The sequence below is a fragment of the Eublepharis macularius genome, chromosome 10, assembly GCF_028583425.1.
Source record: "Eublepharis macularius isolate TG4126 chromosome 10, MPM_Emac_v1.0, whole genome shotgun sequence".
In the NCBI taxonomy this organism is placed as follows: Eukaryota; Metazoa; Chordata; class Lepidosauria; order Squamata; family Eublepharidae; genus Eublepharis; species Eublepharis macularius.
This window is the reverse complement of record NC_072799.1, coordinates 16,197,136-16,212,234: the sequence shown is the minus strand read 5'-3', so window position 1 is coordinate 16,212,234 and position 15,099 is coordinate 16,197,136. Positions and strand designations below refer to the sequence as shown.

At 43.6% G+C, this 15,099-nt stretch overlaps 1 protein-coding gene across 8 annotated transcripts in view; it reads left to right on the top strand.

Annotated features, from left to right (window-relative positions):
* SEC31A (SEC31 homolog A, COPII coat complex component) overlaps positions 1 to 15,099 on the top strand; it is a 59,823-nt gene that overhangs the window by 32,148 nt on the left and 12,576 nt on the right. For 3 of the 8 annotated variants that reach the window (XM_054990160.1, XM_054990161.1, XM_054990159.1), the window contains exons 18-23: positions 1,089 to 1,234; positions 3,102 to 3,275; positions 3,821 to 3,994; positions 7,513 to 7,605; positions 8,320 to 8,452; positions 10,345 to 10,689. In XM_054990160.1, coding sequence (XP_054846135.1) covers positions 1,089 to 1,234; positions 3,102 to 3,275; positions 3,821 to 3,994; positions 7,513 to 7,605; positions 8,320 to 8,452; positions 10,345 to 10,689 — 1,065 coding nt within the window. The remainder of the gene's footprint in view (positions 1 to 1,088; positions 1,235 to 3,101; positions 3,276 to 3,820; positions 3,995 to 7,512; positions 7,606 to 8,319; positions 8,453 to 10,344; positions 10,690 to 15,099) is intronic. The other 5 variants (XM_054990164.1, XM_054990163.1, XM_054990162.1 and 2 more) reach the window with 4 other exon arrangements.

Below are 15,099 nucleotides of genomic sequence, written 5' to 3'. Positions count from 1 at the left end.
TCAGTTCAGATAACCCTATAGTTCCCTGTGTTCCTCCATGGCAGCTTCGCTCATCTGAACAGGATCTCCTGCAAGTGCCACCCTGCACATGGGCAAAATCAACAGCTGCCCATACACGGGCCTTCTCTGTGGTGTGACCCCCTACCCTATGGAATGGCCTGCCTGAGGAGGTCAGGAGAGACCCCACTCTACTGGCTTTCCGCAAACAATGCAAGACTGAATTATTCAAAAGAGCTTTTTACTCAGGCAGGAGGGCTTCAGTGACGAGTCAGGGACCATAAACTTCACCGCTGTGTTGCCTTACACACCTGTTGCTTTAAGTATATGCTCCTTTGTGCTACCTGTGCTTCAAAGTATGATCCTACTGGGTAGTTCTGTGTTGTCTAATGTCAGTCCTAGAATTGCTTATGCTCTGTTTCAACATTTCTTCAACGCTGTATTGGATTCTTGCTAATGCTCTATCTTTGTAAACTTGTATTTATTTACCCTACGGCATTGATTATGGAAATGTCCTTGGTTTTGATTGTACAAATCGCACGTTATGTAAGGTGGACTGTAAATGACATAAACAAACAAACAAAAATTGTTTGGAAGATCATGAACGTGCCAAGGGCCCATGTACTCCCATGTACTCCTGTCTCCCCTTTCGTATGCTGTGTCTCCTCCTTTTCTGGGTTGCTCTAACCATCATTTGCCATGCTGTCCAAATTGGGAAAACCATGGCTTGCAAGCTAGTTTCAGTGATTTGGTGATGACCACCCACTGTAGTTTGGTCATTTCAGATATGGCAACAACCCGTGGTTGGAAGAAACCAAAGTGATGCTGGTTCTCCTTTCTGTGATGGGCAAATGCAATGCTGTAAATTTGGAAACATTATTCCTAATGTGAGAGGGAAGTAATGAAGCAGAAAAAAGGAAGAGAAAGGGAGGGAGCATGTGACCCTGTTGTACTTTCTTGATCCTCCAAAACGTTTTTTGGAGAGCCGGCACGTCGTTTCTGAACCAGTCGTTGTCTGTCTCTAATGATGCTTTACTTTTATTACGTGGGTTCATTTATATATTTCCTTGGCTCTTCTTCCTAATTCTTAGATTTGTTGGGTACTAGACTTGAAAAGGAAGGAGACAGCCCTCTGCAGACCCAGGCTTGCCTGTGTTACATCTGCGCTGGGAACGTAGAAAAACTCGTTGCCTGCTGGACTAAAGCTCAGGATGGAAACAACCCCCTCTCTCTCCAGGTCTGTATTTTGGGTTAATGAAGACAGATTATATCGGCCCCTTTTTGGTATGTTCCCTATGAGCTGCTTGACATTTGCATTTTTATTTGAAAATTCTGTACGCTCTTGAAAGCCATTTCTAGTATGTCATCTTTCCTTTTGAATGCAAGCCACTCTTCCAGTACTTAAAATATTGAACAGTTTGCTATGTTTCGCAGCCTGCTGCTAAGCTAATAAAGTGTTCAGGTAGCAGCCGCAAAAAGAAGCATTTAAATGCTTGCCTTTTAATAATGATAATGATAATCATTCAGAGCAGTGAATAAAGTCAGTGTTATCATTATCCCAACAATACAGGTGGGATTAAGAGGAGTGGCTCACACAAGGCCACCTGCTTGAGCTCATGGCAGTAGTGGGATTTAAATCAGCAGAGTGCTGATTCCCAGCTCAACCACTTAACCACTATGCTGCACCACTGATGTTCCCTTAAGAGAAAAAGTGCAAGGAAGCTACAGCTTTCCCAGAAGCTCATGCTTCCACCCGAGGGATGCTGATTATCAAAAGCCCCTTGCATGTGTCACAGCTGTGCTGCTGAATCTTGGTAGATGTTGCTGATGCCAAGTGCCTAGGATGTCTCTACTCAACTGAGAGCCAGTTTGGTGTAGTGGTTAGGAGTGGCAGGACTCTAATCTGGAGAATCAGGTTTGATTCCCCACTCCTCTGCTTGAAGCCAGCTGAGTGACCTTGGGTCAGTCACAGCTCTGGCAGAGCTCTCTCAGCCCCACCCACCTCACGGGGTGATTATTGTTGTGGGGATAATAATGGCATACATTGTAAACCGCTCTGAGTGGGCATTAAGTTGTCCTGAAGGGCGGTATATAAATCGAATGTTGTTGTTGTTGTTAGTACCAGAAATATATTTTAAAAATTCATTTATATCCTGCCTGTCTCCTCAGTTGGGACTTAAAATGGCTTACATCATTTTCCTCTCCTCCACTTTATTTTCACAACAACCCTGTTGTTAGGACCAGAGGAGTTAGTCATGTTAGTCTGTAGTTGCAAAATAGTAAAGAGCTCAGTAGCACCTTTAAGACTAACCAACTTTATTGTAGCATATACTTTTGAGAACCACAGCTCTCTTTGTCAGATGCATCTGACGAAGAGAGATGTGGTTCTCAAAAGCTTATGCTACAATAAAGTCGGTTAGTCTTAAAGGTGCTACTAGACTCATTACTATTTTACCTGTCGTTAGGCTGAATGTGTGTGACTGACCCAGGGTCACCCAGCAAACTTCCATAGCAGAGTAGGGATTTGAACCTGGGTCTCGCAGATCCTAGTCCTCTTTACAGCACACACACCCCACACACAAACGTACACACCTCCCTTATTGGAATAGGCTAGTGCAATATCTCATGGCATTGACGCACAATTCCTGCTTGGTCCTTGGGACCTGGAAAATGGTCTGAAGAGCTCTTGACAGAATGTGACAGTGTTCTTCTGCTGAACTCAAGCAGGTTTGGCTCTGTAAATTCCCTAGATAAAGAGACCGCTAGGAAACACATTAGGCTGCTCTGAGCTGTTTTGGAAAAGAGCTGGCAAAGAGTTGTAGTAAATAATTTTTTTGTGTGTGGTACACCCAACTTTTTAAAATGAAAAACTGTTCAGCGACAGGATTGTAGCTTGACATTCTTCTAGCTGGGCTTGTAAAAACCCGTCCTGGGCATGCATTGTGTTTATTGAATCAATGCTTGTGCAGTTCACACAGCGATGGGTGTCGAATGACCTCCCCTCTACAAGAGGTAGCCGTGTGCCGTAGTAAACCTCCAATCCACTGCCTGCTTTCCCTCTTACTGTTGCCTTTTTCTTTTCCCTCTGTCTTAAAACCCTCCAGGACCTCATTGAAAAAGTGGTAGTCTTGCGTAAAGCGGTGCAGCGGACGCAGGTGATGGAGGCTGATGCTGTAGGGGTCCTTTTGGCGGAGAAGATGAGTCAATACGCCAACCTCTTGGCATCCCAGGGCAGCATTGCAGCTGCTTTGGCTTTCCTCCCTGCTGACACCAATCAGGTAAGGGTGTTTAACTCCTATTATTTCTTTGTTTGACTTACACTAGAGTTGAATTGAAAGGGAAGAACTTCAACTGATGGTTGAAGTCAAGCTCCCATCTAGCTTACTGCATTTTGTCGCTTCTATATGTACTGATAGCGTTTTGGGGATTTGGGTGGGGTGGGGGGTGGACAATAGAGGGATCGTAGAGAGAAAACAGTGCATGGTACTCTGTGCCCTAAGGGTAGGTGCGATTTGGGAAAAGACTTAAAGTGGGAGGAAGGACTTGATGGGACTGTGGACCTACTGGCTGACCATATTGCCTTTCATCAGTTTGTTCCCATAATGCCAAACGTTCCTTGCCCCCACAAATTTTCTAGAATGGCTGATGGTATTCCGTTCTTAGTATGTATCTGAAGAGCATTTTTTCTCTCTCTTTCACAATAATTTGCCCTCTTGCAAAATTAGCCCTGATTCAAATTGTAACCGGGGGCCCTGCTTCAGAGACCCTGTTGTATAAGTCCCTGTCACTTTGCACCCCCGCTTTCTCGTTTTATGGTTTATAGCCAAACATAGTGTTGTTGCGGGACAGAATCTGTAGAGCTCAAGGAGATCTTCCCATGGGCCAGGAGGCCCCGAAGACCCCTTACGAGAGGCAGCCTGTGGACAAGGGAAGAGCTGGTCCTGCGGCTGGACAGATGCAGATGCCGCAAGTCCCGGGCCAGCAATACTACCAGCAGGCAAGTGACATTTTCAGCAGCCACGCTCAGGCTGATAGTTACGCTGTTCATAATGGTTACTGAATTTTGTTCACTTCAGTTTTGCGGTGCTGTCAGTGTGGCCGTCAAGCGCCCCTTACGAGCCCCTTCTGAATAGCGACTCATGGATGCTTTTTCAGTTCGGACAGATGCATCTTGTACTCAGTTTCTGGAAAGTGCGAGACTGCCAGAGGTTGCATGTAACAGCATTCCAGTTTTATGAACGCAAAATGATCTCTTCAGCGATCGAGCCCCAAATATTGCTTGGAAATTTTGTCTGATCTTCTCTCTCCTGCCTTCACTCTCTGTGTAATCATATCTACGTTCACGCTCAGAACAATCTAGCTGTTTTCTCATCACTGCTTATTGCTCCTTAATTGCCCAGTAGGCTGTTCTGATGAACTAAATTTGTAAGTCCATGTCGTCTGCTTGTCGGCAGGCTTGTGAAACAGTCACAGGGCTTGATTGTGGAAAGCAAACTCTTCAGAGTGTCCAAACTGGGAAGATTTTGCATACTGGAGTATTTCCAGTTTTTCTCCCCGCTTTCCTTTCCAGCCATTGTGCTAAAATTATTAGCCGTGGGCTTAGTACACTTTGTAGACTCATTTGCAAGGCTGATTTTACGGCTACAAATGTGGAGAGAGGAGCTTGCGCCTCTTTGTTCCATTGTTTTGGATAAGTCAGGGAGACCCAACTCTGGATGTTACTGGATCCCCTAGCAGTAAGTTTTGGGGAAAACTTGAATTTTTCTGCAAGATTTGAGTCCAGTAGCACGAAAGATTTTTAAGGTATAAGCTTTTGAAAGTCAAAACTCCCTTAATTAGAGTCAAAACTCCATTCTACTGCAGATCAACATGGTTACCCACCTGAAACTATCTTCATCAGCTTTGTATCTGATGAAGGAAGCTTTGACTCTCAGTGGTGTATACCCTGAAAACCTTGTTGGTCTTTAAGGTGCTATTGAACTCAAATCTGGGCCTCCGACTGCAGACCAACACGGCTACCCACCTGAAACTTGGATTCTTCTGTGTGCCAACCGTAGCCATGTCTGGGGACGAGGACTGTTAAATGAGGTCCTGTCCCCTCTCTTGTCTTTACTGTCATTCACTTTGCAGTGAGTCCCTTGCACACTTTTGACCCAGAAGTAATATTGGAGAACCAGTGTTTCTTAAGGCCTCACAGGTGGCATAAGGGGACAGCTGAAAGAGAGCAGAGGCAGCCAAACAGTTATTGGCTGGGGATAGTTTTATTGTGTACAAGACATGGTGTGCTGGACATGTAAGCAAGTGAATCTAGATCAGGTAGGTAATATTTAGTGGTCCAGTAGATGAAAAGCAAGATCATGTCACTAGAGTCAATATCCGGTATTGGTGGGTATCGTGACGAGGTAAGGTATAGGAGATGTTTTATGCCTGTGAACTCCAATCTGGTGCCATGGGCAATGGATCATGGGGAATTCCAGTAGGAAGAAAATACTTCTCAGACTCTGTAAGATGTTTTTGTGTGTGCCTCTGAGAAACTACTGAGATTAAGTAATCCCCAGATTAATAAGAATAGCATTTGGGAATAAATTCAAAAACATTTTAGCCCCCAGTGCTGTCCTCACGCAGTGATACCCTTGTCTTTCAAAAACTGAAAAAAATAGTTAACTGTGATCTTAAAGATATTTTTTAAAGGAAAAGTGGCAAGAATCTCAGAGAAATTGGTAATTTCAGGTGCACGGATAAAAGATATTGTTTCCTTTACAAAACAGTGTAGAGAATAAAAGGAACTGAATTTGTTTTCAGGCTCCTTTCTCTTTTTTTGAATTACATGAGAGAGACTTTAGACTGACATGTTATCTCAAGAAAGGTGTTTTTCCTAACTCTGCAGTGGAGAAAGAAAGTGAATAAAGGGGGCATTTGTAGTGGAGGTTTGAGAGACAGGATCGGTTTACGCTTCCCCCATCCACAGATTCCTTCTACAACCGTCCCTTCAAAGAGCTCCCCTAGTATCCTGACTTACTTCTATTTACAGTGTCCAGCTAGGGAAAAATATTAAAAGATGAGGATTTAGGTACACCCTTCAGATTCTCCCTTACAAATATTTCCCGCACGCTCATGTTCAGGTTATCTTGCCATTGTCTCTTTCAATGTAACACAGTGCAGGCAGCATTTAAACCTAACCAGGATTGCCTTTGCTGCCCTGATTTGAAGTGGATTTACATACTAGAGTTGAAAATGAATCCTGGTTAGCTTTAACTGTATTTGTGCCAGTATTAACGTTGTGTTAAACATGGTTAAATTACACCTTGCGAGTGAGAGGAGAACACATACGAATGGATGCATTTGCCAGCTGTAGTTTACAATTTGCTCTGATAAGTCTGCACTCGGTTTTTTGTACTGCATGCAATAACATTGTGGTTCTGAATGGAACAGTATATTGGCTGATTCCGCACACGTTGGATAATGCACTTTCAATGCACTTTATCAGTCGTTTGAAGTGGATTATTTGTTCCGCACACAAAAAAATCCATTCCAAGTGATCTATAAAGAGGATTGGAAGTGCATTATCCAACGTGTGCAGAATCACTCATTGAATGGAAAAGTATGCTGGCACCTTTGAAGGCATACATATATTTTATTTGACCGTCTTGGGGGCAAATGTTACTTGTAGATGGTTCTCAGAGTGCAAGACAAAAGCACAGAGACATGCTTTTGTGTGGCTGAGTCTAAAATGCACACAGACAACCAGACAAATGATACTTATATCTTGGTTCTTGGTCTTTTCCTTTGTGTGTCCTAATACTTTGTGTGTCCTAATACTGTTTTGATTTTTTTTGAAAAGCAGAGGATAAGTGTCTTATTCACGTGTCTGTGCATTGCCATTTTTCAAATTTGGGTGTCTAGTGCTCATGTGCCTACATTGAGTTTTTGTGTGAATCGATGCTGCCTTCCTCCCAAAAATTCTTGATTTAAATACCTGGAAGTTATTGGTACATGTTACAGACAAGATCTTATGTTAAAGGCTGGAGCTAAATAACGCTTGACAAGAACGCAGCACAGTAAAGAGATTTTTTTGTAAAAAAAGAAGAAAAACACTTTACCATAGCAGATGAGCTTCTGTGTGAGCAAGCGTATTTATCATGCTGTCTGCATGGTACCTCTGACTCTAACTTGCTGTGAACATCTATAAAAACTGATAGATCTGCATGACAATCAATCAGACACTACAAGCGTGAACAGATAACAGCTTAACACAACTTAAGCTTCTGTTCTGCTCTTTCTCCCCACCCAATACTTAGTCTTTGCGCTTGGCGTTTTACCCTCACTGTTCAATTCCTGTGTGTTGTGATTGAAGTCTGAAATGATCCTAATTACTTAATGGCATGAGAAATAAAGCATTGTTTTGATGTTTGTTCACTTTTAAAAAAAAAAAAAAGCTTTCTGGCTTATTTGAAACCTTTTGGGTTATATTTATTTTTTATTTTTCCATGATTGGTATCTCTCTGTTCAATTCAGGTTAGAGTTGCCCCTACTGTCACTACCTGGAGTAACAAAACCCCCACTGCCCTTCCCAGCCATCCTTCTGCAGCCTCTCCCTCTGAAACGCAGGTATAAATTAATTATTCCTCTTTGAGCAGGATATGCTCCTCTTGCATATACTGATAATATAGGCAATTGCATACTCTTCCCCTCCCTCCCCCCGCCATGCACTTCATATTCTCAGTGCATTCCAAGCCGTCTGGAAGGCACGCACAGGATTTTGATTCAATCAGATTCCCCCCCCCCAATACCGCTAGTGCTATTTTTCACAATGCTTATTGAAGCCTAAAGGAAACGTCAGCTGGCCCTTGAAGCACATTTGAGTTAAAGCAGTAAGCTCTGTAGCTTCCACTGGGGAACAGATGGGTTTAAGGATATTTAATCTTCCTCCTCCCCAGCCCCAGATTTCTTCCTGACCAACTGAATAAATGGTTCAGTCCTTGAAAATGTCTTGGCTAAAGCAGAATGACCATTCTCCCTGCCTCTGGTAATGCATAGGTCATATTGTACCATCTCTTACTGTAGATATTGTAGACTGGGATTGCTTATATGTTACGTTTGGAGGGGGGGGGCTATAGTTCACATTTGCATTCAGAATGCTTTGATTTGCAAAGTTGGTCACGCCGTAAAGGCGGGATATAGAAAGGAAGTGCAGCGTGGGCTGATGGCTGCTGTGAGTTCAGAACCTCTAACTTTGAAAAGCATAACCCCAGCACAACCCATCTTTGTTGCTACGTGCCAAATCTAACCTTTCTGATTTTTGTCCCCCTGTTTATTTCCTAGGGAGAAAACCCTCCTCCTCCTGGGTTTATTATGCAAGGGACTGTTAATCCCAACGTACCACCACATCCGCCTACATCTTCTGGTTACAACAATGTGTATTCACAGGTGGGAGCGCGGCAGGCATACCCACAACGTAAGTAGCAGCACTTTTCCGTCTTTCCTTGATTGCAGTAGGCTGACACCAATGTGCTTTGTTAGATCAACTGTTGTCAGTGTTAAAAACAAAAAAACAATTCATTTCTATAATTTGCCTTGCATGCTGTGAAGCAGAACTGCTCAAATGGCGGCTTTAGAGGCAAATCTGTTCCCTTTCCAAGGCAATGCCGCGTGGCTTTCAGGTGCCCTAATGTGTGCAAATCCAAGTATCGTAGAAGATGAATCCGTATATAGCTTGACCTGTAAAAGAGAGAAGTATTTTCACATGGTAAGAAGTAAGCGTAGAGTTGAATCCAACCAGCTCTTCTGCTAGTTTAAAAAAAAAAAAAGTGGGGGAGTCCCCATTGACTGCCAGATAGGCTTATGGGATCTACATGGACAAAGACCACATAAGACAAGGGCTGTAGTAAAGAGGAGAGATGGAGTCTGAGTGAAAAAGCTAGATCCAATCCGTATTCTGTAATTTTGATATTTTTAAAAATTTGGCGTGTAAATATTTTTGCATCTAATGCCAGGCACGTTTTTCACAATTTGGAAGCCCGATATGTGTGGTTGCACCAACTTAATTAAGAAGCCAGGCCAGTTGTGAATGGAGTCAATTCGAGTGGCAAGATACACTTGTGGCCTTTGGACTGCTGTCTGATGAATAGAATGGCCCTAAGAATATATTTGTTGGCTATCCCTGGTGTTAAGCAAATCCTATTGGGATTTGACAAGCATTGTGGGATTTAATTTTTTTTAAATGTAGCAGGTTTAGATTTGTCTTTCCCTGTATTATCTCAGAAGCCTGTCATGGTTTGCTGTATATCTGTATCTTATCTTCACAGCAATCTTGAGACGGCGTAAGTCTTGCAGTCTGAGCCAGGGATTTAAAACCAGGTCTCTGGGTCTCATTTAAACCAGCTCTCGATTTACTTGTTACTGGATTGATTGCTGTTAGTATTGACAAATGGCTTTTAGGTCACATGAGAGGCACTAAATATACTTTGCAGTGAAATAACAGCAATGTTGTGAGACTTGCTCGATTCCTCCTCCCGTTGTAGTTTCATTACAGTACTTTTAAAAAATAATCTATTTTTATCTTTAAAACAAATTGAGGACTACAGAAAAGGAAGAGGAAAGGGGAACATAAATTTTAAAAGAAAAGATTACAAACTATGTGTTGCAAGGACTATCAGAATACAATGACCATATAGCATTTAAAATATATTTTTTTCCAGATCAACAACACAAACGAACTCCCTCTCCTCGTCCTAGAGAACCTCATTATTAAATCAACCTATGATTAATAACTGAAATATTTTAAAAATACTATTATACCATTGTTGTTACAGTACTTTTAATATAGAAGATATTTCTATCATACTTCAGGAGCAGGAACCAGTTTCGTTTCTTTTTTTAAAACCCTGTATGCCAAAGAGTTGTGAATCACAGGATTTGGAAGAAATAGCACTCTGAATAATGTGAATTTTGCACGATTGCATTAAGTTGCAGTGCTTGCACTCCCCCCCCCCCCTCTGAGTATGGTTAGATGACACTTGTTACAGCAGCACTGCCCAAACTGAATTCTGGGGCCAGGCCGTACCAGAATGGGAAACCACCTGGAAATCGAATGTGAAACTCAAAGCAGTTTACAAATGAAATATATGGTGCCGTATTGATGCAATACCTAAATAATACCTGGAGGCCATTAAGATGAATTCTTCTCCCCACCCTCCCATGTTAAGTGGCAACCTAATCAAAACCTATTGATCCTTTATAGTTATGAAATAAGGGAAAGCGTGCAGAACCTGAGTGTTATGTACTGTAAACGTGTGTTGGTTTATCTCTGCTAACTAAAATTCTCCTTTTTTCCCCCTTCCTGTGTAGCTTGCCAGCCAGCACAGCAATATTCTTTCAGAACGGGGGGCCCACCACTCTATCAGCCCCAGCAGCCACTCGCCCCTCCTGCTTCAGCCTCTTATATTAACCCGACTCCTCTGTACGTCCCCTCTAATCCTCCCAGTTCCATGCCTTCTCCGTTATATCCAGCCCAACCCCAAGCCTCTCCGACAACCTTGAATCCAAGCTCTTCTTTCCCCCCTCCTCCTTCCGGCGCCTCCTTTCAGCATGTCAGGCCGGGAGCCCCAGCATCTACTATGCCATATGCACTGCCTCCTGGACCAACAGGTACTGAGCCTGCAGCCAGTGAGCTTCCTGCATCCCAAAGAACAGGTCTGCGCTGTTGCATTTTGAAGTGTGTTTGGGGAGAGGGGGGGGGGGAAATGCATTTTTATCTCTTGCATGTGTGCATGCTGCTTTTCATTTCACAAATAATGCGAAATTTTGGTTGCAGTTTGGTGTTTCTAAAAAGCGTTGTCCCTTGCCTGCCTTGTGTCGTCAAGGCCTCGCTTATTTTCTGTTGAGACTAGCTAGCATCAATAGCTTCTTTTCTTGAGTTGGAGGATACAGAAATAGTCTGAGGACCATTTGCAGCATATAGGTAGGAGGCTTTCAGGCTTGCATGCTGTTGTAAAGACACCCCGTCCAGCCCAGCTTCGTGTCCTCATTTTAGCAAGGGTGTCTGTCTCTTTTTTCGGTTGAAGAAGAGGAACCGAAAATGCCAGCCAAAAGGAAGTCGACACCAAAATCAGTATGTGTTTTGTTAAAAAGGGCTGTAGAAACGTAATGGCTTAAAAATGTTTCCTGTCAAGCCCCCAGATTGTTCAGCCAGTTGTCAATATTCTGGTTGCTTGCTTGCTGCTCTTGGAAGGGTATAAAGTATGTTTGTGGTTCCTTGTTCATGGCACCTCCTTAGGTAAAGGTGTTTTCTACCCTTCAGGAGCAGCATGGGAATGCGGCAGCGGCAGTTGCGCCACTCCAGTGTGAGATGCAGCCCCTGCTTGCCCTCCCTAGCAAAGATCTCTTGGTTAACGGGGTTTGAGATGGCTGTAGAGAAGATCCCCTCCCATGTATAGCAGGCAATGCACAGCAGGAAGGAAAACCTTCTCGCATAGCACCCAGTTTACAGTTGGACGTTGAGAACTTCCAGTGAGCAGTGGAAATCTTTCCTTCCAAGGGGGTCCTTCAGGCTGCCTCGATGGTAGAGATCTAGAGTGTTGGACAGTTTTCCCAGCTCTCCAGCAAGCGAATACTCAGAACGGTTCTGCTCCGTAGGCATTTGCTGCAGTGTGTTGTTTTCCCCTCTGGCTGTGGCACGCTTGGGTCTAGGCTGCCCAGATGGAGGTCTTTTAATAGGCTGGTAGGTGGATGACAGCAGGTGCGTTTAGGAGGCCTGCGGTTCCCTCTGATTTTGTCATCAGTAAGCTATTATTTCGCTCGATCTCATAAGCCCACAGTAAGGATAAAATTGGGTTTTCACGAGACAGCTGCTTCACAAATTACATTTGTTACGTGTATATTAACTCACAATGCACAATAAATACACTTTTATCCTATCGATGCCCTTGTCACAAAACTGCTACCCATTCTCGTGGTGGCACCAACCAAGTTGACGCCATGCAGTGTCCGAAGCAGGCCCCACCCCCCTTTCAGAGACTTCCAGCAAAAACACGGCATGAAGTTAAGAGTTCTTGTTTAAAGCAGATGATCTGAGAGTTTCTACTGAGTTGCTGGCTGAAAAAAAATTCTAAAGACTCCAGTTGGGTTTTATTGTTATAAACTTTTTTTCAAGATTCCAACCCCAAAAAGATATATTGGCACAATATCTCCACCCCCTGGCATTTTTGTGTTTCACAGCAAACCAAGTTTTTCCTTCCTACACTACATTAGCATTGAGGCCACAGTTCTCAACTAATTTTAAGGAGCAGTATAGATGAAATCATTTAGAAACACCTTTTTGAAATAGGTTTTCCCCTCCATCAACTAAGTCAGAGCATGTGTGCATGGCTAGAGCTTATGATCATCATTTATGTTGGCACAGCATGAACCCTGATCCAGAACCAAAGGCTGTGGGGGGGGGGCTGCTTTTGTTTGGCTGGGTTGGTTCTATTGCATGATAGCAGACCTGTTTCTTTATCAATGCTTTCTTTTTTCCCCCTTACAGATAAGTCTATTATAAGGGGCAGATGGTTGGATATTTTGTCAGGGATGACAAGTTTTGTGTTTTTGGAGGGTTTTTTGCCAGGAGGTGAAGGGAGCAAGACTGCTGCAGATTAAAGATTTAGTCGAAATAACATTACTTACACAGCAAGCTGCCTGTACAGACTTCTACGACAGTTGCCCTTTTCTGTTAGGATATCAGATTAGTGTCTTTGGGGGATTTACTTCTAGAATTTAGAACCTCTTCACTACTTTGCAAAAGTTGTTGAAGGTGTTTAAAAGTTTTCAGTAATGGTGAGCAGATTCTCTCTCTGTCCAATGAATTAATCAGTTAAATATAGATAACAAGAAAACACCCTCCAGATACCTAAATGTTGACTGTTTAAGAAATTGGTCAAGCTTCAGATTGGCACTGCTTTGTGAGTTGTGTCACACTCCTGGTGTCCCAGTTGGGAGTGTAGCAGGCACATTTATAAGTCTCCCTGTCGTGTGGGCCCCTTCCAGCCCAGAGAGGATCCTTCCACCGACTAACTCTTGGTGTTACGGGAGTGGTGGGGAGTGGCAGAAAGGGTCTTCTGCATGCCTGGAAAAGGCACAGACTTTGTGAGGCACCCCACCACCACCAAACATGTGGCTCTTCTAAGATACCTGGAGCTTTTAGGACCTGACTGGCTGTGCCCCATCATTTGTGTTCAGTTACTTTGGATTGCGTGACACTGCTTGGTGGATCAGTATATTTGACAGCCATAAAAATGTACCAATCAGGGTTGGATCAAAGCACAAAAATTCTCTGTTCCACTAGAGGTATAACATTGTGTGTGTGTGTGGAGATGGGGGCTGCTCATAAAATTGCCAACCAGCTACGTGCCCCTACTTGGGCCAGTGTTAGTTTTAAGCAAAAATATTGTCCTGTTGCATCTCTGATCTCTAGACGAAAAATATCTGTAAATCTAGGCCTTTCCATGAAGAATATATTAACCATCCATTTCACAATAATATCACATTGTTTCAGAAAGAGGCCAGCTTCTAGGAGCATGGGTTTTTCAGGATCACACAGGGAGAGTGGAGGGCAAGCTGACCCATCTTGTTGCGTTTCTGCTGCTGCCGTACATTATAACCACTCTGCAAGGGACTCAGGGTGGTATATGTGGAATTGTCCCATTTTATCCTCCCAACTAGTATATACTTAGATGAAAGATGGTGGAGCCCAAGACTGCCAAGGAATCTCATTGGCAGCTGTAGTTTGTGTCATTTATAGTCCGCCTTTCTCACCGAGACGCAAGGCAGATTACACAGTGTAAGATTAGTACAGTCGATACCAAGGACGGTTGTTGTGGGTTTTCCGGGCTGTATTGCCGTGGTCTTGGCATTGTAGTTCCTGACGTTTCACCAGCAGCTGTGGCTGGCATCTTCAGAGGTGTAGCACCAAAAGACAGAGATCCCAAAAGACAGTGACACTGAGAGATCTCTGTCTTTTGGTGCTACACCTCTGAAGATGCCAGCCACAGCTGCTGGCGAAACGTCAGGAACTACAATGCTAAGACCACGGCAATACAGCCCGGAAAACCCACAACAATCATTGTTCTCCGGCCGTGAAAACCTTCGACAATACATCGATACCAAGGACATTTCCACAAACGATGCCATAGGGTAAATAAACACAAGTTTACAAAGACACAGCATTAGCAAGAACCCAATACAGAGCTGGAAGAAATGCTGAAACAGAACATAAGCAATTCTAGGGCTGACATTTGATCACATGAAGCACCGCTAGCTCATAGGAGCACATATCTTGGGTTTGTTGGTGGAAAAGATAATTAACGGCCAGCTGGCATCTCTGAAGGATGGCTTGTCTTTCCTTCCCAGTCTTCCCTCCCAGAGACTGTTCAGTGAACTCTAGATTGAACTCCCACTGGATAGTGGCCCAAGTCAACGTGGTCTGACAGATGTGGATTAGATGTGCACCCCAGATTATGCCCCAGGATCTTCCACAATGTGTGTGGGTTCCTCAGCAGAGGAATTCTCGTGGAAAGCACCGTTCAAAGATACATTCTGAAACGGTTGTGCTACACCGGCTCCAAACTCTTTAGTAGCAGCTGCAATAATGCAGCCCCCCTTCCATTCTTACACCCATCTACACCCTGTGCCATCTAGGTGCTCGTGAGGACAGCAGTAGAATCACTACAGTGTATTCAAAGCAAATACTTCTCGATGATGGATGTGACGCTGGAGTACTGTGATTTGAACCAGGGAAGGGTTTATCTCTTCGTTTCTGAACAGAAATACCCCCCTCCCCCTGTGCTGCTTTAAAGCTGAGTAGGGGGGAAGTTGGGTGCTGTGTTTGTCCTTTTTCCCTTTTGGGTTAAAACAGCAAAGGTATTGCCGATTGAGGAAACAGTAAGAGGGGAGAAGGAATTAACCACCGCCCTTCAACAGATCAAGTAACACACTAAAAAAAAGAAGCAATCCATATCTGTGTGTGCTCATGATTCTTGTGATTCAACCCAGGCAGCTTTCTGCCGTCCAAAAGGAGTCCAAAACGGAATGTTCTTTTTCAAAGCTCAATTTTTTTAAATGTTCACT